The 26,503-nt window shown below is 42.5% G+C and overlaps 1 protein-coding gene across 3 annotated transcripts in view; it reads right to left on the bottom strand.

Moving 5' to 3' along the window:
• LOC119858047 (cytosolic phospholipase A2 epsilon-like) overlaps positions 1-26,503 on the bottom strand; it is a 61,982-nt gene that overhangs the window by 13,070 nt on the left and 22,409 nt on the right. For all 3 annotated transcript variants that reach the window (XM_038407884.2, XM_038407886.2, XM_038407887.2), the window contains exons 5-16: positions 25,846-25,974; positions 22,666-22,706; positions 22,013-22,055; positions 21,096-21,174; positions 18,245-18,414; positions 18,023-18,118; positions 17,010-17,047; positions 13,731-13,866; positions 5,325-5,461; positions 3,422-3,647; positions 1,185-1,299; positions 560-697 (exon numbers count right to left, since the gene is read on the bottom strand). In XM_038407884.2, coding sequence (XP_038263812.1) covers positions 560-697; positions 1,185-1,299; positions 3,422-3,647; positions 5,325-5,461; positions 13,731-13,866; positions 17,010-17,047; positions 18,023-18,118; positions 18,245-18,414; positions 21,096-21,174; positions 22,013-22,055; positions 22,666-22,706; positions 25,846-25,974 — 1,348 coding nt within the window. The remainder of the gene's footprint in view (positions 1-559; positions 698-1,184; positions 1,300-3,421; positions 3,648-5,324; positions 5,462-13,730; positions 13,867-17,009; positions 17,048-18,022; positions 18,119-18,244; positions 18,415-21,095; positions 21,175-22,012; positions 22,056-22,665; positions 22,707-25,845; positions 25,975-26,503) is intronic.

Here is a 26,503-nt window from a genome sequence, read left to right as displayed (position 1 = left end):
TCTCTCTCATCTGTTTCTGTTCATTTCTCTGCCCTCTGATATTATTTATTAAATTGTATTCTTTACATTTGTAAAGAGTTTGGGGATACAATATGTACAAAAGACTCTCCTTAGAACAGCTGTACTGCTTCAGAATATTACACATACTGATGATTATTAGGTTATGTTTCAATGTTACATTGCTGAATCAATCAGCACTAAAAGTCAGCAGTAGGACCATTCTATACCAGGGGCTGAATTTCATAGATTTGGGATCCAAAAGAGACTGGTACTTGAGCAAACTGCAACATTTTGAAAATTTCGTTGTTCATATAAAGGTGAAAAAGAATCTTTCAGATGCCTCGTGCATGACAGTATAATGAAATCAGATTAATCTAACTCACTTAATTATACTAGAGAGAGAATTTAAATCTGCAGATCAAGACATGCTATTGGTTCAGATACATCACCTTATACAGTTTCTAGAAGGTGACACTGTACCAATTGCAGCAGCCATAAAACTGTGGCTTGCCAGTGACTGGCTTATGTTACATTACATTTTTCCAGGACAATAAGTCACCTTCCAAGAAGCAGATCCGAGATTCTGGGAGCTTCTTCATCAGCCGACCCATGAAGAACTCACTTCCAAAATTCTCAGCGCGAATGAAGGCCCCATATTTAAGGAGTCCCACCTCATAGGGAGTGAACTCCATCCATTCTAAAGAAAAGAAAAAGTATTACTGCAGTAACCTGACTCCGGGTAAAGAAAAATATTGTTGTTATATGAATAAACTGAGTTATTAATGGAATAAGATTTTAGTTTCAGCTTCTTCATGACAAACTAGTTGCTGAACTAGCAAATTTGCTAACTAGCCACTTTTATTCAATACAGATATAACAGTGATGAGCATGGAGAGTGAATTCTCTTCTCACACCCACGGGTGCCTGGAAAGCTCATGAGATTTCTGGTACTTCCTACTTCTGTGCAGGCCAGATAATCTTGTGATAATAGCCTCTGTCATAATATTCTGCTTCTGATCCCAGGCCAAACCAGAAATACAGAGACAAATTTAATTAATAAGAAATATAAGCCCACTTCTGAGTGAATTGATTTAAGAAGGATTCTTGCATTAAAGTAACCAGTTCTAACCCTAAGATGAACCCTGTTAGATTTAAAGAAAAATAAATTTCTAGAACATAATTACCTCTAAAATCTCGATTGCTAATTTTGTCCTTCACATTGAGAACAAGGTAGATGGGCAGGGGATTCTGACCATTACTGAGTGCTTGTTGCTGATCTGTGAGTTTATGGTGGTCTTCCTGTTCGGAAACAAGATACATAATTGAGGAAAATGTAAATGACATAGGGACCTACCACTTTATTGGGGCTTGGAATATTACAATGAAATGCCTACTCAGTTCCAACCAGGTTTTCCTCTATGGGCTTGATCCTGCAATGTGCTGAGCACTCTGTTCCTGATCCACCAAAGCACATAAGCATGTGCTTAACTTTAAGCATGAGAGTAGTCTCATTCACTTGAATGGTCAAAGTTGTTTAAAAATCAGTTTGTCAAGGTTTTTTGTAGTGGAACATTCAAAGATTTCACTGGTGAAGACTGTCATTTTTTTACCTTTTGCTTATTTAAAAAAAAAAATAGGCCCACCCCCCCAAACTTTTTTAAAAAAATGATCAGTTGAGAACATGCACGAGTCATTTCATCCAGAAGGGGTAAATGTCACAGGAAAGCCACCACTACAGCACCACTGTACAAGAATGAAGAGCTCAGTTACGATATGGTTTAAAACTATAGTGTGGCTAGAACCTGTTTCCATTGCAGAGGACACAGGTGACTTGCACCATGCAGCACCGACCAAAAGAGGGCAATGCTGGCTGGGAACAGTGTTAAGTGCCAGCCTGGCTGCAGAAAGTGCTGATTCAGCACCTTCCTGAAGTGGTTTCATGGGGAGGGTGGCACTGCTCCCCACACCCTGGCCTGGAACCTTGAAGGGGGGCAGCACTGCCAACATTGCCTGCCTTTCTTTGGATTGAATTCAACTTTGGGAGCAGAGGGTTTTGCTAACACAGAGAAATGATACTCGCATCTGACTGCATCAGCGCTCACAAAATTCTCCTATTGTGTTTTAATTGGAGGGAGTTGAAATTTTGAATTTTTTAAAATGCCCTTGTGGTCTAAGTTAATAATAATGAATAATAAAATAGGGGATTGTGTGTGTGTTTTAAATATAGAAAGTTTTGATGTAAATGATTAAATGTGAAAAAGTTCGGTCATTCAGTGAAATTGGTATATATTTTTTTATTATTATTTGTCTGGTTTGGTTCTTCATGTTGCTAATTTTCACTGGTCACTTTAGTGTCACACTGATTGTTTTTCAAAAATGGGGAGGGCAAGAGGGAATCATTTTTAAAAATCAAAATTAATTCATTTAGAAGAGTTACTAATTTGGGGGAACAAAAAAATGGGGATAGAAAAATTCCACTGAAAATTTGGAAAATGAAATATTGAACCATTATGAACAACAAAATGAAAATTCATTCCTCAGTGAGTGTGCTGCCTCCTCCTCCTTCCCTCTCCCAACCTCAGTTCCACGTGCCCATGGAGCCATACATGCTGCTTTTCACCCCAGCGTTACATGCTGTGCCTGTGGCATGCTTGGAGTGGGTCTGTTTCCAGCTCCTTGGACAGAATCAGCCCTACCTACTGCTGCCTGGCAGGCATTCAGTGAGCCTCTCCTGGTAGAGAAGAGATTCATCCTGGCCAGGACACTTGCACTAGTCTCTTTGGTGTCATTTTCAATATGGTAACTACTCCCCTCCCTCACCTATCTCCCAGTCCCCTTTCTCCTGCATACAAGGCTTTATCTCCCGGACACAATACAACCCACTAACCTGGCACAAGGTGGGATGTGGAGAGAAGGGTTGATGGCTTTGAGGAAGCATTTATGGGGTGTGTGTGGGGTGGGGTGAAACTTCCTCGAAATTGCACATGGCTTTGAGAGCACTTCGAAAAGTAAAAGTAGCTCATATGCCAAAGGGTTTGGGCTGCATTTTGGGAACCCCTTGACCAAACAATTCCAAATGTGCATCACATGCTCTATCCCAGCTCCACTTGTAGCATACACATTATCAAGGCAATCTCCCTATGCATAGGGATTAAGGCACTTTCTAGAAAATCCAAAATTCTTTTTTAAGAGCTGATTTTTCAATTTCCATAGGAGGGGGGTTTAATTCCCATTTTTTGAGCAGGTCGAATTTTAACATATACATGATGCAGTCAAGAAATAAAACTTATTTGTGTAACTAACTCTGCAGCCATGCTGAGTGGGCATATCCCATTAGGGTTTACAGTTTATCCTCATTTCTTCTTTCAGAAGATTAGTTACTTAAAGGAAGACTCTGAAAAGAGTAAATGTTCTATAGTACCCCATCATGTAACATGGCTTCAATGATGAGTCCCCACAAATCTGTAAAACATATCTTGTGCCCCTCTTGTTTCCGCTGGTGTAGCTCCTTTACATAGTATTTCAGACGATCAACGGAAAAACAGGCCAAGAACTTGTTTTTGATCACGTGTTTCCGAGCATCACTGACTGATGCCTCCATATCCTTTTGTGACCAGTCAGGATCTTCATACAAATTTGACATTGTCCTGAGAAAAGGAAATATAAGGAAAAGTTGGAGTTCAAAATTAGAGCTCTTTGAAACTCTCAAGTTTTGGCTTAGAGAGCGTTGAGCAACATTTCTTGATTTCAGATTGGGTGAGTTTACACCTTGATGTGCCTTTTGCCTTTGAATGAAACCAAAAATCTCAGTGAAATGTAACTAAATTTAACTGAAACCACCAAGTTTCATGAAATTTCCATTAAAAGGGCCCAGTCTTGCTTGACATCCAGTCCACGTTTGCCAAAAGATTTGTGAATTTCAGCAAACAATTTGGAAGCCTAGCTCAAGTTTTGGATTTGTAATAAACTCCCCAATCCTGATTCTACACTTTTGCTGCAGCAACTACATTGCTTAGGTTCATCAAAAAGTGATATTAGGGTAGTATTAACACCACCAAATTAAAACAAGATTGTTTTAATGTGATGGGTGTGGCTGCTTTATTACAACCACCCATTTTGCCAAAAGTTATATATGATTTATTATTTCCTACTTGTGCTGGTGGTATAGGACTGTACATTTATTAGCATCAGGTCTCCCTTGGTTGCTTGTAACTTCAGATGCTCTAATCTCTCTAATTCACTTTGCTACTTTTCCATTGTTGATATCATTCACATATGATCATGGACGATAGCAAATATTGGTAAACACCTAACAGAGGCCGACATGAAAAAGCCACACTAGATGAATAAAGCTGCTTGTTAATTATAATTCTGTTGGCCAAAAAGGCCTCTGGAAACCATAAACAGTGATGATTTCTTGGTTTGTGTATGCAAATAATAATAATCATTAGACATTGTGGCAGAGCTCCAACCTTGTCCCCGTGGGTTCCACGCTTCTAGGCAGTTTATGCTAGCTTCAGAGGCTCACTGCAACCCTCCACATAGCCCTTCTCTCTCTCTAGGGCCAGGGATACAGTCTACTGAGCCCTTTTCATCATAAACCAGGAATGGAGGTTGGTAAGAGAATTTCCACAGTCTCTGTTGCTCCTACGGCCTTATGCCAAAACAGTTTAGCCTCCTGACCTGACAGAAGCCTGTTTTCCCCTCCCAGGAGGTGTTTCTGTAGTGGTGGGTTGAGGGGAACCCGGGCCCGCCCTTTACTCCAGGTTCTGGCTACCCTAATGGTAGCAGCTGTTGGCAGCCAACCTTTCACTACTAGAGTTGCTACATTTCTCTTGGCCACTTCCCCAGAGTTCTCCTGCTTCTCCCTTTTTCACTCTTACCTCAGGGCTCCCTTACCAGTGGCTTGAGGGTGTCTTCATTAACCAGCCCTTCAACCACACTTCCTCTCCTCTGGCTCCTCTCTACCTGACTGGAGTGAGCCCTTTTATATTATCAGAGGGGCCTTAATTCGAGTCAGGTGGTCACATTAACTTAATGGCCTCACCTGACTCTTTGCAGGTTAATTGGAGTCAGGTGTTCTCATTAGCCTGGAGCAGCCCCTGCTCTGGTCATTCAGGGAACAAAAAACTGTTAATCCAGTGGCCAGTATATCTGCCTTCTGCTACTCTGCTGTACCCAACTGGCCTTGGTCTATCACAATATTTAAACTAGGTTACAATGGGTGTATGCATAACTACTTGGAGACTAATAAATATTTCACCACTCTGGAAATTGCGTGTCCTTAATTAATTTGTTTGTGTCAGAAGCTTGGTCCTCCTTACCATGTTGTGCCAGATAAACCAGTGATGTATGAAATACAGTCCAAAACATTCAGCTTCTGGATACTCAACAGGTGAGCGTACATTGCTGTCAATGCTCTTGTACCACCACCTGTTGTCATGAATGCCACCACTGGTACCTAGTCAATGCAAAAAAGCATAAATTTAATGAAAAATAACTATATAGGTAGGGACAATCAGTGATTAGAATGGAGATAAGTCGAAATTATGTTAACAAGTTCCAGCCCTGATTAAATGGTAAAAAAATTGTATATGATCAGTTTGCAAGCAGAGACATGATCTGAATTAACCATGCTGCATAGAAATAACTGGAATTGCTCTGAGTTTTCTGTAACTTACTGCTCAGCAATTGGAAAGCAAAGGCTGGCATGTCAGGCATGGAATTTTAAACACTGAGCATAATTGGAGACTAACCTCAATACTTTCAATTTTCCTAAAAAATCCTCTAGGAGATCAACATAAAAATAGAGGAACTGTTATCTCCTGATTGTAATAGACTTGTACTAAATGCAATAAACTATCACTGTTGTGACCTTGTCAGTAGGTATTGGTCATCTAGGAATAGGCAAACCTTGTAGAATGTAAGGTTTTGAGAGTTTTGTTTTGTTTATTTTTTTGATCCAAAGATTTGTAAAATGAGTTTACATTTCTGTACCATTTCCCCCAGTGACTTAAACCTATGTCTCATATGAAAGATAAGTTGGCTCAACTAACACAAAAGATGGATACCATGCATTGGGCTAAAGACAGTGCTGGCACAAATGGTAAATTTAGCATAAAGTCTTTAAGGAAGTATTTTTGTGCAGAAGTATGGATGACTTTAAACCTGCCCAGTGAGTACAAAGTAATTGTAAACACAACCAACTCAGAATGGTAGTGTTTTGCACCTACGCAGCACAGGTGCAAATTGAAAGTCAGGTTCAAATCAATTATAAACAGTGAGGCCTGGTCTGCATTACAAAGTTAGGTCAATACAAGGCAGTTTATGTCTACCTAGTTGTGCATGTGTCTACACTTAAATTTGTCTCCCACTAAGGTAAGTGTTCCATTACACCAACTTAGTAACACCACCTCCCCAAGCAATTTAGAACCACAGTCAATGTACATAGGTTGATGCAGTATGAGTGTAGACACTGCATTATTTATCTCGATCCTAACTGTCCTCCAGCATCTGTCCCACAATGCCCCATACTGGCTGCTCTGGTCTCAGTTGTGAACTCCCCAACCTAGGGGTCAAAGAGACCAGAAGACTCCCCACCCCTACTTCATTTAAAGCCCCATGAATTTTTGAAATTCCTTTTTCTTATTTTCTGGCTTGGCAAGCCCCCCTAGCAGCTCTCCATTGTTGAGTACAACTGCCCAGCTGACCATGCCGACTCCATGCTCCAGACGTGCTCCTGCCTGGAAAAAACAGGAGATATTGGACCTCCTGGGCCTGAAGAGGCTATGCAGGCTCAGCTCCAGCACCAGTTATAAAAATGTCAACATCTATGAACAGATTGGTCAGGGGATGCAGGAGAAGGGCTACGACAGGGATCAACAGCAGTACCCAGTGAAAGCCAAGGAGCTGCGGCAGGCATACCAGAAAGCCAGATAGGCCAACACTAGATCTGCTGTGCCACAGACCTGCTGCTTTTACATGCTGTACTTGGCAGAGACCCCACCACCACTCCCCACACCACCATAGACACCTCCGAGGAGACCGAGTCACAGGATGTTCACAGTGAGGTGGAAGAGATGGTGGATGAGGAAGAGAAGGAGGAGTATGGAGGACAGGCGACCTAGGGAATCCAGCTGCACAGCGAGCCGGGACCTGTTTTTGATTCCTCCACAGTCCAACCAGTCAAGCACGGGTGACCCCAATGCAGGGAAGGAACCTTGGATAAGTGTGTAGATAAATTTTCAATTACAGGGGTGGCATCCCCAAAGTAGGAGGACACATCTTGACTTATCATTAATTTAGTTGTGCTAGATAAGGTAGTGGTACAACCAAAAGAGGTGAGTTGCTATCTGTTTTTCATTCCCCTCTAGAATTAGGCAGAGGGGCCATGCAGAACAGTTTGTTTATGTTCTCGGGGATGTCCTTTGAATCTTCCTGAGAGATATTGATGAAACTTTCATGGAGGTGCTCTGCAATCCTCTGCCTAAGATCTCTAGGGAGGATTGCTTTATATCTTTCTTTGTGGTAGGACTCTTTCCTGTGCCACTCAGTGATCAGTTCAGCAGGCACCATTGCAGTACACAGACTAGCAGCATACAGACCCAGGCAGCTTTGGGACACCAGCAGCAGCTGTGCTTTCTCTGCTCTCTGCCTTGTTACCCTCAGGAGTGAGATATCAGCTAAAATCACCACCACCTGTGGAAAATGTCGCCAGTATGCAGCAACAATGCCGTATACTACTAGATTCATGCAACCAAACAATTCCCTCCACATTTCCTCAACCCTCGGCAGGCCATATTCACCATGGCTTGTGCTGTGACTGGCACCATGCACAAGCAATCCCAAGCAGAAGTGAGAACATAGTGCTTAACACTTTAGGGGAGCACGGGGAGTGAGTTCAGCATCTTAAGTTTCACTTTCTGTAATGAATGGACTGACAAGGGTACCTCTGTGTGTTTTATCTGCAGCTGGTGCCATTGCAGCCTTTAGTGTCTCCCTTTCCACACCCATGGAACACCTGAGCCACATAAAGAGGAGAAAGAAGAGGACTTGGGATGACACATTCAGTGAGATCCTGCAAGTCAGTGCTGCTTCAGACCGTGAGCACAGGGCTTGGTGATGAAGATTGCAGAGAGACTGGGAAAGGAATGAGTGGAGAACAGAAAGGCCCAGGAGCCCAGCAGGAAAGGGAGAGGGAGATGCACCAGAACATACTGGGGCTTCTCAGGCAGCAAACACAGATGTTGCAGGCTCTGGTGGACTTGCAAATTCAACAATTCTGGGCTTGCCTCCCTCTGAAGCCCACTGAGAACTCAATATTGGGACCCTCTCAATGTTCCATGCTGCACTACCCCCACCACTCTACCCCTGGAGACATTAAAGACAATCACAGCTTCACATATGCCAACCGTAGCTTTCACAGGTCAGTGTATGTGTAGCTGAAGTGGACATGAATGTTCTTTACCCTTCATATGTTCTGTTCTATTAATTTATTATGATTTATTACATTTTTAATTTATTTGTTTTAAAATTGCACTTTTTTGCACTTATTTTGTTACAGAATAAAATTCTATTATTTGGAACATAATTCATCTTTATTAGTTCACAACATATGCTGCCGAGAGCCGAGCAGTTCTGAAAGCAGCCAATTACCTGTTACTGCACAGTGTCACATAGGATCAGTCACAAACAAAATTAATAAGTGCATTGATAATGTCATATTCCTGTGTGTGCAGCAATCACCATATAGTTCCTACCAGGCCACAAAAGAGCAGGGTCAGGTAGAGCACACTACAACCTAAGTTCCCTCTAAGCTGCGCGGCCGCCTATTAAGCCCTGCGCAGGGGCTCAGGGCTGTAGTGCGGAAGAGATGCCTCATGGGACTTGCCGCAGCCAGGGGAAGGAGCCCCTCCCTTGGCCCAGCCCACTCCTGCCGGAGCGCCTCTCCCCAGGCCCCGAGCTGCTGCGGCAAGAAGGGGATGAGGGGAGTCCTCTCTCCCAACTGTAGAGAGGAAGCCTGCAGCCCCACCCCAGAGCCTGCACCCCAACCCTCTGCCCCAGCCCTGAGCCCCCTCCCACATCCTAAACCCCTCATCCCTGGCCCCACCCTAGAGCCTTCACCCCTAACTGGAACCCTCACCCCCTGCACCCAACCCTCTGCCCCAGCCCTGAGCCCACGCCTGCACCCCAAACCCCTCATCCCCAGCCCCACCCCAGAGCCTGCACCTCCAATCAGAGCCCTCATCCCCCCAAAACCCAACCCTCTGCCCCAGCTCTGAGCCCCCTCCTGTACCCTGAACCCCTCATCCCTGTCCCCACCCCAGAGTCTGCACCCCCAGCCAGAGCTCTCCCCCTTCCCCCTTCCCCCACAGCCCAACCCTCTGCCCCATCCCTGAGCCCCCCCTCCCACACTCCAAACCCCTCAGCCCCACCCCTGCCACATAATTTTGTTATGTGCACCAATATGGAGGTAAAGTATTCCACATCACCTCCATATTGGTGTACATAACAAAATTAATTCCTCACATGGACATACAAAATTAGAGGGAACGCTGACTACAACACACATTTCTCTAGCTTACTGTTAAAGTGGTTTTTCAAAGCCTCCCTGCTCCTATAGCTCCGCATTGAGCTCTTCTAATAGCCTATGTATCTGGCTGTTCAAGTTCTGTAAACAGCCGCTCCACCTTTGCCCCAGTGGAAACATTTCCTCCTTTGCGTCACAGATATGATGTATGACACAGCAAGAAGCTATAACCATTGGGATATTTTTCTCACTGAAGTCCAATCTTGTGAGTGAACAACACCAGCATCGCTTCAAACAACCAAAAGCACACCGAATTGTCATTCTGCACCTGCTAAGCCAGTAGTTGAATCATTCCTTTGTGCTGTTGAGGTGGCTGGTGTACAACTTCATGAGCCAGGGGAGCAAGATGTATGCTGGGTGCTCCAGGATCACTACTGGGCTTTCATCATTGCCAAAGGTAATCATCCAGTTGGGAAAGTCTCTGCTTGCAGCTTTCTGAAATGGCCTGTGTTCTTAAAGATGCAAGCATCATGCACCTTCCCTGACCAGCCCACATTGATGTCGATGAAGCATCCCAGTGATAAGTATAGAAAAGTAGCCCTTTCTTTTGATGTACTCTGTGGCAAGATGATCTGGTGCCAAAATAGGGATATGAGTGCTGTCTCTCTCTCCCGTTCCCCTCTCCACAATTTGGGAACCTCAGTACCACAAATCCATCCATTATGTCCTGAGGCATTGCTGAGTCACAGTCCTGCACCGCATGACAACAGCCCCTACGGTGGATTTCCTGACTCCAAATTGATTCCCAACTGACTGGTAGCAATCCAGAATTGCAAGTTTCCACAATGCAATCGCCACTCACTTCTCCACTGTTAGTGCAGCTCTCTTTCTGGTGTTCCTGCACTGGAGGGCTGGGGCAAGCTCAGCACACAGATCCAGGAATGTGGCCTTGTGCATCTCAAAGTTCTGTAGCCACTGCTTATCATCCCAAACCTGCATTATGATGCAATCACACCAGTCAGTGCTTGTTTCTTGGGCCCAGAAGTGGCACTTCACCATCTGCAGCTGCTCTATGAATGCCAACAACCTTGCATTGGTTCTCACTATGTCCCATGGCAATCTGTTCTCCAAGAAATCATCATGTTTCCTACTCATTCGATTCATCTTGCAGCTCTGCAAATACTGCAGGATCATAGAATCATAGAATCATAGAATATCAGGGTTGGAAGGGACCCCAGAAGGTCATCTAGTCCAACCCCCTGCTCAAAGCAGGACCAAGTCCCAGTTAAATCATCCTAGCCAGGGCTTTGTCAAGCCTGACCTTAAAAACCTCTAAGGAAGGAGATTCTACCACCTCCCTAGGTAACGCATTCCAGTGTTTCACCACCCTCTTAGTGAAAAAGTTTTTCCTAATATCCAATCTAAACCTCCCCCATTGCAACTTGAGACCATTACTCCTCGTTCTGTCATCTGCTACCATTGAGAACAGTCTAGAGCCATCCTCTTTGAAACCCCCTTTCAGGTAGTTGAAAGCAGCTATCAAATCCCCCCTCATTCTTCTCTTCTGCAGACTAAACAATCCCAGCTCCCTCAGCCTCTCCTCGTAAGTCATGTGCTCTAGACCCCTAATCATTTTTGTTGCCCTTCGCTGTACTCTTTCCAATTTATCCACATCCTTCTTGTAGTGTGGGGCCCAAAACTGGACACAGTACTCCAGATGAGGCCTCACCAGTGTCGAATAGAGGGGAACGATCACGTCCCTCGATCTGCTCGCTATGCCCCTACTTATACATCCCAAAATGCCATTGGCCTTCTTGGCAACAAGGGCACACTGCTGACTCATATCCAGCTTCTCGTCCACTGTCACCCCTAGGTCCTTTTCCGCAGAACTGCTGCCGAGCCATTCGGTCCCTAGTCTGTAGCGGTGCATTGGATTCTTCCATCCTAAGTGCAGGACCCTGCACTTATCCTTATTGAACCTCATTAGATTTCTTTTGGCCCAATCTTCCAATTTGTCTAGGTCCTTCTGTATCCTATCCCTCCCCTCCAGCGTATCTACCACTCCTCCCAGTTTAGTATCATCCGCAAATTTGCTGAGAGTGCAATCCACACCATCCTCCAGATCATTTATGAAGATATTGAACAAAACGGGCCCCAGGACCGACCCCTGGGGCACTCCACTTGACACCGGCTGCCAACTAGACATGGAGCCATTGATCACTACCCGTTGAGCCCGACAATCTAGCCAGCTTTCTACCCACCTTATAGTGCATTCATCCAGCCCATATTTCTTAACTTGCTGACAAGAATGCTGTGGGAGACCGTGTCAAAAGCTTTGCTAAAGTCAAGAAACAATACATCCACTGCTTTCCCTTCATCCACAGAACCAGTAATCTCATCATAAAAGGCGATTAGATTAGTCAGGCATGACCTTCCCTTGGTGAATCCATGCTGACTGTTCCTGATCACTTTCCTCTCCTCTAAGTGCTTCAGGATTGATTCTTTGAGGACCTGCTCCATGATTTTTCCAGGGACTGAGGTGAGGCTGACCGGCCTGTAGTTCCCAGGATCCTCCTTCTTCCCTTTTTTAAAGATGGGCACTACATTAGCCTTTTTCCAGTCATCCGGGACTTCCCCCGTTCGCCACGAGTTTTCAAAGATAATGGCCAAGGGCTCTGCAATCACAGCCGCCAATTCCCTCAGCACTCTCGGATGCAATTCGTCTGGCCCCATGGACTTGTGCACGTCCAGCTTTTCTAAATAGTCCCTAACCACCTCTATCTCTACAGAGGGCTGGCCATCTCTTCCCCATTTTGTGATGCCCAGCACAGCAGTCTGGGAGCTGACCTTGTTAGTGAAAACAGAGGCAAAAAAAGCATTGAGTACATTAGCTTTTTCCACATCACTAGCTTGCCTCCCTCATTCAGTAAGGGGCCCACACTTTCCTTGGCTTTCTTCTTGTTGCCAACATACCTGAAGAAACCCTTCTTGTTACTCTTGACATCTCTTGCTAGCTGCAGCTCCAGGTGCGATTTGGCCCTCCTGATATCTTTCCTACATGCCCGAGCAATATTTTTATACTCTTCCCTGGTCATATGTCCAACCTTCCACTTCTTGTAAGCTTCTTTTTTATGTTTAAGATCCGCTAAGATTTCACCATTAAGCCAAGCTGGTCGCCTGCCATATTTACTATTCTTTCGACTCATCGGGATGGTTTGTCCCTGTAACCTCAACAGGGATTCCTTGAAATACAGCCAGCTCTCCTGGACTCCCTTCCCTTTCATGTTAGTCCCCCAGGGGATCCTGGCCATCTGTTCCCTGAGGGAGTCAAAGTCTGCTTTCCTGAAGTCCAGGGTCCGTATCCTGCTGCTTACCTTTCTTCCCTGATCAGGATCATGTGCTTGCAACACTTATGACAAAAAAGCAGAGCTGTGCTGACTCCATGCTTCTGTCTGAGATGGCGGACAGCATGAAGTGTGGTGTGGGTATGTGGGATTTTGAAAAAAAGGCGCAAAAATTATGGGATACAGATAACATTATGGGATTGAGACAGTTGCAAACTGGGAAGTTGACCCCATGCTCCCACTTACCCCTGTGCAACTCGTTTCAGCCCCACCTTGCATTGCTAAAACTTCCCAAAAGATAGTGTGCTGGATGGTGGCGAGTTGCACAGTGAGATACATACTCATGGTGCACCGCACTCTCTGTCAACACAAGCACTCCTAGTGAGTTTGCACACCACAGACACAAGGAGCCAAGTATGTACACACACAAGCATTGTACTAACTGCAGTGGCGGTATGCCACCGTAACTAGAGTCAACATGAGTTTGTAGTGTAGATATGGCCTGAGTGACAGAAGTTCTGAGTCTGTCTGCATGGGCTGGTTGAGAAGATGGTTGGTCCTAAGAAAGCTTTTGCTGTAATTCTGAGAACATGGGCCTAAACCATCATGGTATTTAATATCTATATCTATTAAAGCAACACTCTTTAGGTACTGTACATACAAGTAAAAAGATGTTATTAATGTCATCTGTGACCACTCATTCACTTCCTAAAAAGTAAAATTACCTATTTCTTCAGTGTAAAGCATCCTGACTGTCTGGAGATTGTGAAAATAGAGAACAAGATGCCACATTTTGACGCCCAATTGACTGAGCATGCCTCTGTGACAAGAAGCGGGAAGGATTCTGCCCCACATACCTCATCATCCTGCAGGTCCTCCTCTAGCTGGAGAACCTTTTTCAGAGCAGCAGCAACCACTTTTTTCCTTTTATGCAGGAAATCCTGCTCCTCCACACACAACTCAAACCCCAAGCGCATATCTAGGTCTTCCCGGCTGGAATACAGGAACAAATATATGTGTTATGACTTGTATCTCAAGATGTACTGTACAGTTAAAATAAACTATATACCCTTCATAAACAGACAAGACATTACCACCATTACTACTGATTTACCCCTAAGTGGAGTACAGGATCTGGTCCACAAGGTGAATGTAGCAGAACCGTTTGGTAATAGTGACCAAAACATAATAAAATTTAACAGCCTGGGGGGGTGGGAGGGAGCACCAAAGCAGCCCACTACCATCGCATTTAATTTCAGAAAGGGGAACAACACAAAAACGAGGAAGTTAGTGAAACAGAAATTAAAAGGTAGAGTGCCAAAAGTGAAATCCCTGCAAGCTGCATGAAAACTTTTTAAAGACACCATAATAGAGGCTCAACTTAAATGTATAACCCCAATTAAAAAACATAGTAAGAGGACCAGAAAAGTGCCACAAAGTAAAAGAAGGAGTTAGAGGCAAAAAGGCATCCTTTAAAAACTGGAAGTTAAATCCTAGTAAGGAAAATAGAATGGAGCATAAACTCTGGCAAAATATGGTAAAAATATGATTAGGAAGAAAAAGAAAAAAAATAATTTGAAAAAACAGCTAGCCAAAAAGTAACTGCAATTTTTTTGAAAGTGCATCAGAAGCAGGAAGCCTGCTAAACAACAAGTGGGGCCACTGGAAAAATCAAGATGCTAAAGGAGCACTCAAGGAAGACGAGGCCATTGCAGAGAAACTAAATTAATTCTTTGTATCCAGCTTCACAGCTGAGGATATGAGGGCGAATTCCAAACCTGTGCCATTATTTTTAGTTGACAAATCTGAGGAATTGTTCCAGATTGAGGTCTCAGAGTAGGTTTTGGAACAAATTGATAAATTAAATAGTAATAAGTCACCAGGACCAGATGGTATTCACCCAAGAGTTCTGAAGGAACTCAAGTATTAAATTGCAGAACTACTAACTGTGGTATGTAACCTATCATTTAAATCAGCTTCAGTACCAGATGGAGGATAGCTAATGTGACACCATTTTTTAAAAAAGGGTCCAAAGGCAACCCCAGCAATTGCAGGCTGGTAAGCCTATCTTCAGTACCCGGCAAATTGGTTGAAACTATAGTAAAGAACAGAATGATCAGATACATAGATGAACACAATTTGTGGAAGAGTCAACATGGTTTTGTAAAGGGAAATCATGCCTCACCAATCCACTAGAATTCTTTGAGGGGGTCAACAAGCAAGTGGCCAGTGGATATCCTGTATTTAGGTTTTCAAAAAGCCTTTGACAAGGTCCCTCACCAAAGGGTCTTAAGCAAAATAAGCTGTCATGGGATAAGAGGGAACGTTTTCTCCTGGATAAGAGAAAGACTCCCTGGTAGAGAATATAAAATACAATATTGCTGCAAGGGGACAAAAATCACAGTTGCTGTGAACAACAACATTTGATTTTTTCGTATTTTAAATCTTAGCCATAACTCAGAATTAACATAGTTTTTAGGCATTACATTTCTTTGGTTCAAAAATAGGAAAAGAGGATTATGTTATCTAACATAGTCAAGTACATGTTTGCATTTACTAACTGACTAAACATTTAAATATACATAGGTACATTTATTTCAATTTGTGGGTATCCTAGATGGACCAAATGTCCTGTCTTTGGTCTTGTATTTGTTTTCTTGCTAAGGTAGGAATGCACATGTTGATAACGCTGTCCTACTTTCCCTGCCCTTCAAAGATTAGGCAGAGACTGAAATGTTCAAAGTTTGCTACAGGTTTTGGATACCCATTCCCCATTAATTTTAATGGGGATTAAGAACTGGTTGTTCAAATTGAAAATCTCTGCAATGTATCATAATCCGCTATAAAGGCAGGTGTGTTTCCCATAATAAATATCAGTGGATAGTGGAACAGATGCTGATAAACATTAGGATATTTTTCAATGTACCCCTTTGTTACTGTTTTGTAAGGATATTGACACTGTAAGCACTGTACAGGCCAAAATCTGTGCTGACTACGACAATATGGCTTGACAGTTGGGTTGGTCCTGCTTTGAGAAGGAGGTTGGAGTAGATGACTTCTGGAGGTCTCTTCCAACCCTAATCTTCTATGACACATATATGCTGTATATAACTTTCTGTCATTCAGTTTTGTACGTGATGCAATATATTGTTAATGGAATGTTATTCAGAATAGCTTATATTTTTTCAAGCTTTCTAATAAAATTCATAACTGGACTGAGAAGCAGCAGGAGAAATCCAACACCAAAAGGCAATTTCCAGAGATGTATAAGTCGCTAAAATTAGGATCTTAGAATTAAAGTGTCTTTTCAAGAATAACTATAAAACATTCGTGCCATAACATGCTATAATGTCACCTCCCACTGAGGTGATTTAAATATTGAAGCATATAGGCTAGGTGATATACAAAGGAGAAATGTATGTATGTTCATATCCTGAGACTCTACATTGCTAATAACTGAGCCATGAAGTATTTTTCCAAATGTTGCCTGTCCTGAATTTCTGTATATGACAATACACAGCTGTTGGACCCAGGTGTATAAGCTGGCATCTCTACCCCGTGGTGTACAATTTTAATTGGATTTACATTTTATAAGGCAATTGGCAGGCTTATACGTTCTTTGTCAAGTCTTTTATTAACACACTGCTATCTTATGTCACTGGCTATGTAAGGGATTTTACGGTGTATAATGGCTGGCACAAGAGTGTTCAGTGGACTGCAGTGCTTGGAGGATAACAGATAGGCAGGATAAATGAGATCTCTTTTTCTAAGCCTTGATGCCAAGTAAAAAGTCTGGAGTGACATAAAGAGTCCCTAAGACCTCTCATTTTAGCCGGAGGATACGCCCAGCATTCATAAAGCTTTCTTCCAAGGAACTCCTCACAAGCCCTAGCAGCACAGCACAGAATCTCACCCTGTGCGTACAGATTTCAAAAACTACTATCAGTAACACTTCTTATGCTGGATCAACTAGAAGTCTCAAATGTTGACTGCACTGAGTGTGTTTTATTACATGGTCTCAATTGGAGATCAGTACACAGCAGAAAGTTACGACATAAGCACATCTTTCCCCAGAAACAAAGAGCAGAATTTGGCCACCATCTATCAGCATCCAAGAAGCCAAGAAAGAAACTTACCACTGTTTTGTCTTAAAGTGTAGGTCAAATTTTCTGTGCTGAAAATGAGAAATGTAAATATAATAAATGCTGAGATATTTCTACAGCCTTCCTTCCTCCCGACTTTAATTAGTTTCATCTGCTCCTGGTCACCAGAACATTCACAAAGCCATGAGCTGTAGTAATCAGAGTTTCAGAGTAGCAGCCGTGTTAGTCTGTATTCGCAAATAGAAAAGGAGGACTTGTGGCACCTTAGAGACTAACAAATTTATTTGAGCATAAGCTTTCGTGAGCTAAGTGAGCTGTAGCTCACGAAAGCTTATGCTCAAGTAATCAGAGTGATTTATATGGCCTCAAGAAAATTTGTAGAAAAATCGCTTGCATCTCAATTGTTTCTTGATTTTTCAGGAAGGTGCAGCAATTTACCAGGTTAAGACCTTGTCTGTATTATCTACCTCTGTCTGCCTCATCTCACTATTGCACGGCTGAGCTATGGAGCAGCTCAAGCTCTGTTACAGGTTAGGAAATACACACATGAATGGGAGATGGGCAGCAGTGGAACTTTGGGTCCCAGTGGAAAGGCCATTATTAAGCCTCGGACAGGCTGCCAGGAGTACCAGAAATAAAAGCTTGAAGTACCAGTATTGATGTGTGAGCCTAGCCCAGCTGAGGATTTGGCCTGTAGTGGTAGGGTTTAGGATAGAATAGCCAACATTCTTAGGAGACACTGGGCTTTTTAAGAACCTTGAACTATGCAGCTCTTTTCCTGCTCTAGACATTCTTGCTGGTTGAGTGTGAATGATATCAGACTCTTTTCTCCTCCTTCCCCCCCCCCCCACTAAAGAACTGCTGCATTGTGTTTTCTGGCCCTTCCCCACAGCTTGGCAGACACACTCCCATATCTTTTTTTCTAATCTCCTTAATAGAAAGCGTCCTCTTTGGTTTCTAGGAGGCTGGGTTTGTTTCTCTGGGTGGAACCAGCAAAAACTTAAACAAAAAATTCAGTATTATTATCAAAGGCTGGCAATGCTTACCTTATCTATTACTTCTTGATCAAAGGGAAGTAAATTCAATGGCACAGTCAAAGGGCCAGTTCTACTCCTTCCTGCTCTACATGGCATACAAGCACACTGAAAAGAAACAAGAGTTTTTACTAAAAGGAGAAGTACTTTTTTGCTGCCCCATCCCAAATAAAGGTAGATGTATGTTGTTGTCTATATTACTCCATGCTACTACCATGTTCAATTATAACATACAAAGCTGGGAAGTATCTTCATTTTCGGGACTGTAATATCCAGTTGTGGCTGGCTATGCTTGGCATAGTGAAACAGAATAGGATCTGTAAGATGAAAGCTGGGGTCACAGCACAACGAAAGGCCCTGGGTTTCTTCAAAGGATCCTTTCACTGAAAATGTCAAGTCATGCTCTAACAAAAGGAGACAAAAAAAAAAAAAAGTATAAAACTAAAACCAAACCTTTATCAGCGTCTGTAATAAAACAAAAACAAAAAAGCCAAAAGCCAAAAATACCTAGAGATGAACTGGAACCAAAACCCGTGTTCTGTACGTTCTGGAGGATGGGGAGATTTGAAATCTGGACATGGATTCAAATATTGCCTATGGCCCTATCTTTACAATGGCCAGAACAAAAAACTCAGATCGAAACATCCCTGTGCTTTGGAATGCCATGCATTTACTGGTTTCAGAGTAGCAGCCGTGTTAGTCTGTATTTGCAAAAAAGAAAAGGAGTACTTGTGGCACCTTAGAGACTAACAAATTTATTTGAGCATAAACTTTCGTGAGCTACAGCTCATTTCATCGGATGCTCTGAAACCTGTTATTATGCAAGGCACTGAATTTAGCCATATGGAGTGGAAATCTATCAACTTCATGAAAAAACTCGTACAGATACAGACAGACATCATCTTCCTCTCCAAATGCAAACAGATGGACATCATACCAAAAGGACTGAAGGTAAAAAATCCATTACAATCTACATACCACAGAGACTATGCTGACAGCTTGTGCCACACACTCTCAAAGAAACTGCAAAACCACCTAATCAACATCCTCTACAGCAAACAGGGAAAGATTAAGAATGAGCTCTCAAAACTGGATGCATCCGATGAAGTGAGCTGAAGCTCATGAAAGCTTATGCTCAAATAAATTTGTTAGTCTCTAAGGTGCCACAAGTACTCCTTTTCTTTTTTTCATGTATTTACTGCCACTGTATTCTGACACAGCAAATGTACATGATTGTATTCTATGTTATTATAGGCCTCAAATGATGTGCAGTACAGCTGCCCTGCAGGATTTGACCCTACAATAGCTAATAACCCTGTTTATAAGAATAGACCAGATGAATCTCTTTCTGTCTATTTTAGTCACTTCATAGATAATAGGCCAGATGCTTGCCAATGCTACAACTCCTTTGTGACACTTGATCAGCACAAGCGGGTGTGAAGAAGTGTAACTAGTCCAACTAGTTAGAAATCTCACTGGGAAATTGGAGATTCTCTTTGCATATGTCCCTGGTTTACTGTAGGGAGCATGCCACCAATTCCCAGCCGGTGTATAGGCTCATGAAAGCCATAACTGCTAGTATAAATTAGAGCAGCCCTGAGGCTCATCTAACACTAGGAGTCAAACCAGCTTCTTGAAGCCATGGAAGTTCAAAGACAGCTTAAAGCCACCTTTGCAATCACTATCCCAGCCCTTCACATGCACCAAGCAAAGCACACAGTACCTTTAGACACAGATTTTATTTTGTAATCATTCAAAATAATTAAAAACAAAGGAATTTATATTGGGGGAAGTGATATTATGGCTATGATATTAATCACACAAAATCAGAAAGTTCCCACATGTAAGTTACCATTCCTGCATGCACTACACACACTACAAGAGAGCTTGTCATTACATGTTGATGGTCACATAAAAACGGGCCTGTGACATATTATGTAATTTGCCAAATTGTGTACACACACGCACACATATATATACACACACACATACAAATACAAAATGTGTTCTTTTCCATAACGGCAGATAAACAAATGGAGCATTTATTTCATGTATACTTGTATGACCATGCAGTGAAAACCTTGTTGCAGTGCACATGGGAAAGGGGATAGAGTTAAGGTTATCAGTGGAATCGTAAATCTGAATTCCAAGGACCTGATTCCCCATTGTCCTGCACCTCGTGTAGGTCATTGTAGCAAGGAAATGACTCACTGGCTCAGTGCCTCCTGCTGGTCATCTCGGGAATTAGCTCTCCAGCCTCCAGAGCGCCCTGTGCAGGCTGGTGTCTCACTGCCACTGGCCCCCATGTCCCGCCCAGACCCTGGTGCCCTATGCCCAGGGGTTCTGCCCCCAGCAGTAACCCACAGTCTGGGTCTCCTCACCCAAGGGAACCCCCACCCTCTAAACCCACCTTGCCTCAGTGGCTACTGTCAGTCATCATCCAGCTCCTGCTCACTGGGACAGACTGCAGTGCAGTCTGTAAACCACTCATCACTGGCAAGGGGGGTTTGGACCTGCTACCTCTGCCTAACCCCAGGCTAAACCTTTGCAACCCCAGTACCTGTTCTGGCCTTTGACCAGGCCTGCAGCCTGGGGATTTGCCAGGCTGGAGCTCACCAGCTCCTCCTCCATTTTCCCCACACTGGTCTGTCCCAAGTACCTTTCTGTCCCAGGCAGCCAGGTCCTTCTTCCTGTGGCCTGACTGAGGCATGGCCCCAGCTGTGGCCTTTTTCCCAATCAGTTTAGCTATTGGCTTCCCAGGGCTGTTTTAACCCCTTCAGGGCCAGAGCAGGGTGACCGCCCCAGTACAGTCATATACATCAGTACAAAGTGTGTGCAAAATGCTACCATTCAGATATGGTAGCATTTTATACACATTTTCCACCAGTGTAAATGACTGTACACTGTGCAGGACTAGGAGTAGTACGTCCAAAATCTCAGCCTGAATGTTGCTTTCAGGCAGTGGAATTTTAACAATCAGTTATAGATGCAGTCAGTATAACCTATAATAAGGATTACACATTTTCCAGTTGCTGTTGTAAAGGCTATAACTACTAATAACCAGTTAATGAAGCAATAACCTCACTTGTAGAATGCGTTTTTTCCTTCTTCTTCTTCCACTTCCTCCTATCCACCTGAACTTCCAAGCAGGAAATTTCACGAGACTGTAACACATATGACTAATAAGATGATTACACACAGAAAATATCACAGAGGGAGACTTACCTCTTCAGCCCATTATTTTGCTACAAGGGTGGCAAATATTGGGAGCACTGTGGAGACAGCATGCTTGATCCCTGGTTCTAAGTGCCTTGCATTCTTCTGCAATAATCTCTCTGGTAGACTAAGAAGTAACATTAATGGGCTCTAGAGAGAGTCGTATCTAATCTGCAGGTGAAAGGATGGTAGCTATGATACATACATACCCTAGGTGTCTATGGGGTGTGGTATAAAGCAAGAGAAAATGACAGCATTCTTAAAGGTCCCATAAGGATCCACCAGGACTCCCAAAGAGGAAAAATAAAGCTACAAAGAAAATAGATGTCCTTGATGAGTGATGATTTGCTATGTACTTTTCATTGCATTCATAACTAGTGGCAGCTAGGCTATGGAATGATGCAGGAGTACTGGCTGGAGTAGTAAGATGTCATTCCTGCTGTACTCCAATGGAAGTTTCTTCCAACAGTCACTGCAGGGAATAATGGGAGAGCACCGGCTGTGAGTGCTCATTGTTATGCTTCTCCAGCTGGAGTCAGTTCTATGGTGTGCTGGCTTGAGGGAGCTCACAGATACTCTAGCCTCAGCCACTCCCAACACAGACACTCTAGGGAATGGTGGGGAAATGCAAACTGTTCACAAGCTATCCAAGCTCAGCTTTTGCCTCAGCATGAGGAAGTGTATAGGAGTATCAGCTCTGGGTCATTTTACTGATTCTCTAGTTTCTGCACAGTATTATAAGTATTGCTATGCAGTAGAGGCAAGAGAAAAGAAAACAAAATGTACCACTACTACTCCATTGGTGATGATAGTTTCAGGAAGATGCAGACTAGAAAACAAAATGAAAAGTACACATTTCACAACCAGTATCATCTAAATACTACTTTAAGCATTTCTATCTTGATCATTTTAATTTTTGGTTGTTCATAATAGTGTGCCTCTTTTCACTAGAGGCCACACTGGCTACTCAAAAGCAGAGATGGTTCAACTATAGTCAAACCTCTGGGAGAGGCTTGTGACAGTTTTAATATCATTAATGACTGTGTGGGTCACATTGCCCCCAGTGCCATGAATTGGCCAGGGGTGCCCACACCACTGATATGCATTTCACTGGTCCCAAGAAGCCAGCCTTGGACTCCTATGGGGGACCTAAATAACACATCATCGTTAGGAAAAATTACAGTGACACAAATTATTACTAGAGATATGGATATTTGTTGTGCTCTTTCCCCCACTCTGTCTCTTTTCTTCTCCCTCTTTTATATTTTTTAAAAGATTTGTTTAAGTGTGCTCTGTTTTGGAAAAGGAAGGAATCTGGGGATGGGGTCTGGCTATTGAAGAGACAGCAAGGATATGAAACATTTTCCCTATTGATTGATTACTCTTGGAATTGCTGTGTCCATTAATTTCTGATTTCATAATATTTGAGGTTTACTCACAGGTTCTCCAGTGTGAACTCAGCCTCCAGCTCCTCCCTTCTCTGAAAATTAGAGAGAGAAATGAATGAAGCATGCAAAAACCTTCCCCAATAAGGGCAGCCCCATTGATTGTGTAAACTCTTCCTCCCCATCCTGCCCACCCCTGCCCTGGTATTCAAGGATCTTCTGCAAAGTAGCCTTAAATTTTGTGTTGCAAGTACAGTCAGTTAACTTCACTTTTTGGTCCCTAACAATATTTTGCTTCCCAGTAGCTGTTCCCACCATTAGGGGAGAAAAGGAATACTTGTGGCACCTCAGAGACTAACAAATTTATTTGAGCATAAGCTTTCATGAGCTACAGCTCACTTCATCGGAACATCCGATGAAGTGAGCTGTAGCTCACGAAAGCTTATGCTCAAATAAATTTGTTAGTCTCTGAGGTGCCACAAGTCCTCCTTTTCTTTTTGCAGATACAGACTAACACAGCTGCTACTCTGAAACCTGTCATTAGGGGAGAGAAGCTCATTGCCTTGACCTCTCCGGGATCAGAATGATGTTGATATTACTGAATGAATTGAGGACATTCTCAATTCTCCTTATTAGTTGCTTGGACATAAGATATTAAATAGATCTCTTTCTTTCCTGTCCCTCCACTTCAGGCAGAGGCTAAAAATGTATCGCTTTGAAAAATATTGTGAAGATCTAAATAAGGCTTTGAGCATCCAAATCAAGGATGTTTAAGTGTGTAAAGTTTGCCTATTTGCCAAATATGGGATTTGGTGCCAATATTTAAATATTGAACTCATGCAGCATAATTATCAGATTCTCAGGTTTTTTTACCAGTACAGACCAATACCAGTTTCAAGAGTCAAAATCACTATTGTGCTCAAAAGTTGCTAGGTCAATGGCAACAAGTTATGACACATATTTTACTGCTTGTATAGCTCCTTCCATCAGAAATTCAAAAAGCCCTTGGCACAAATTAATTATTTAATCTTCATAACATGTCTTGCTCCTTTTGGAGAGCCAGGTCCTGATACAAGTTTACATGTGAGGAAACAGATAGAGAGAGATTGATTTGTCCAAGGTCACATGGCCAGACTACAACAGAGCCTGGGGTAGAGCCCAGATCCTCCTCTCTCCCAGTTCTGTGTTTTAAAGACAAGAGAAACTTCCCTTCTTCAGAACTGCTCAGTGATGTAACTGGAGATGTTCATCTCCAGGAGTTCAACATTGGTGATTCAGTCAACAATATCATCAAACCCTTGATAAACTCCTCTGACAAAGTATGGTTGCAGTTCTAGCCAAACTATTCAGTACAATGTCAAAGCAATTTTAGAGAGGCTTTGCTCTTAGATAGGTTGAAAGAAGTAAATATGGCTAGATATATGGATGGATGGAGAGACACTAACAGTCACTAAGGTAAAGAAGAATTATAATACTGTCATAAATATAAAGGGAAGGGTAACCACCTCTCTGTATACAGTGCTATGAAATCCCTCCTGGCCAGAGGCAAAACTCTTTCACCTGTAAAGGGTTAAGAAGCTAAGGTAACCTCACTAGTACCTGACCCAAAATGACCAATGAGAGGACAAGATTCTTTCAAATCTGGAGGAGGGACAAAGGGTCTGTCTGTCTGTGTGATGCTTTTGTCAGGAACAGATCAGGAATGCAGCCTTACAACTCCTGTTAAGTTAGTAAGTAATCTAGCTAGAAATGCGTTAGATATCCTTTTGTTTAATGACTGGTAAAATAAGCTGTGCTGGATGGAATGTATATTCCTGTTTTTGTGGCTTTTGTAACTTAAGGTTTTGCCTAGAGGGATTCTCTATGTTTTGAATCTGATTACTCTGTAAGGTATTTACCATCCTGATTTTACAGAGGTGATTCTTTTACCTTTTCTTTAATTAAAATTCTTCTTTTAATAACTTGATTGATTTTTCATTGTTCTTAAGATCCAAGGGTTTGGGTCTGTGTTCACCTGTACAAATTGGTGAGGATTCTTATCAACCCTTCCCCAGGAAAGGGAGTGTAGGGCTTGGGGGGATATTTTGGGGGAAGACATCTCCAAGTGGGCTCTTTCACTGTTCTTTGTTTAACATGCTTGATGGTGGCAGCATATGGTTCAAGGACAAGGCAAAGTTTGTACGTTGGGGAAGTTTTTAACCTAAGCTGGTAAGAATAAGCTTAGGGGGTCTTTCATGCAGGTCCCCACATCTGTACCACAGAGTTCAGAATGGGGAAGGAACCTTGACATGGTGGCAGAGTGGTGAGATCATTTTGAACCAGAAGCACAGCAGGATTTTAAAAGGTGATTGCAGCTGTAGATTCTGTCTCTCTGCCTGGGGGACAGAGCAGCAGGCATAACAAAAGGATTTTTCTGTAGGCTGAGAACAGCGATCAGAAAAAAAAAGGTATCAGGTTATAGCACAGCAAAATTTTACAAGCCAGTTTTTTGTTTTGTTTTGTTTTCTTTCTAATTCTCGGGTGTAAAGTTAGTTAAAAACAGAGAGGTTAGGATGACAGACTGCACTGTTCAACAGAAGTTGGAATTAGCCAGATTTGAGGTTGGGGAATAACAAAAGGAACATGAAAGAAGGGTAGAACTCAGAAAGATGGAAATGGAGGCAAAAGAAAAAGAAATGGAGGCAAAGGAAAAAGAAAAGGTAAAAGAATCACCTCTGTAAAATCAGGATGGTAAATACCTTTACAGGGTAATCAGATTCAAAACATAGAGAATCCCTCTAGGCTAAACCTTAAGTTACAAAAAGACACAAAAACAGGAATATACATTCCATCCAGCACAATTTATTTTACCAGCCATTAAACAAAAGGAAATCTAATGCATTTCTAGCTAGATTACTTACTAACTTTACAGGAGTTGTAAGGCTACATTCCTGATCTGTTCCTGGCAAAAGCACCACACAGTCAGACAGATCCTTTGTCCCCCCTCCAGATTTGAAAGAATCTTGTCCTCTCATTGGTCATTTTGGGTCAGTGCCAGCTAGATGACCTTAGCTTCTTAACCCTTTACAGGTGAAAGGGTTTTGCCTCTGGCCAGGAGGGATTTTATAGCACTGTATACAGAAAAGTGGTTACCCTTCCCCTTTATATTTATGACAAATACAAACTAACTTTATGAGGAAATTCCAGAGTAATGTATGCTTTCCACCTCACTCTGCTTGTGATATCAGTTCTCACCTGTGGATTCAACTGGAACTTCATAAAAATTGTTTCTCCAAGTGGGATTTTAGCTACATCAAAGAGAACAATGAGGTGGCCATCATCTTGGACAATGTCTTCATCAAAGATTGCCAGTTCCAAGACATTCTGGGAATATAAATTAAGCATATATTCTTTGTTAGATAGCATCTAGGAAACAAGGTTCTCTGTGAATAATCCATATTTAGTGTGTGCATATAGTACAGGAAGATAAAGAATGAAAGAAGTGGGGGAGAGATTAGCACAAAGACTGAAGAAGAGAGAGATGATGAGTAAGTGAATAGTCACTCATCTTTACTGGAAATATATTCGAATCTGATCAATGTAGGTTGTATCAGGAATTCTATTTTGACTCTGTTTCCATTTGCAAATAACTTTCTGAAAAATTCTCCATCTGGATGAACATACAATTTAATTTTAAATGTAGATAATCTTATTTTAAAAACAGCTGTTGTAATTTATCAACTCATGAAAGAATAATTTTTTCCATTCAACAGGGAAGCAGTTATGGCTCCTGGCAATTTTTCCAAGGATTCATTTTTTAAAGTTCTCTTTTGGTTTTACTGATCCATATTCCTTCAAATTCATCACAGAACCAGTTATGTTCAGGGAATGTTTGAGTATAATGTCCTTAGCA

Source organism: Dermochelys coriacea, chromosome 6, assembly GCF_009764565.3.
Source record: "Dermochelys coriacea isolate rDerCor1 chromosome 6, rDerCor1.pri.v4, whole genome shotgun sequence".
NCBI lineage: Eukaryota > Metazoa > Chordata > Testudines > Dermochelyidae > Dermochelys > Dermochelys coriacea.
The sequence above is the reverse complement of the archived record's forward strand: the minus strand, read 5'-3'. Positions and strand labels throughout refer to the sequence as shown.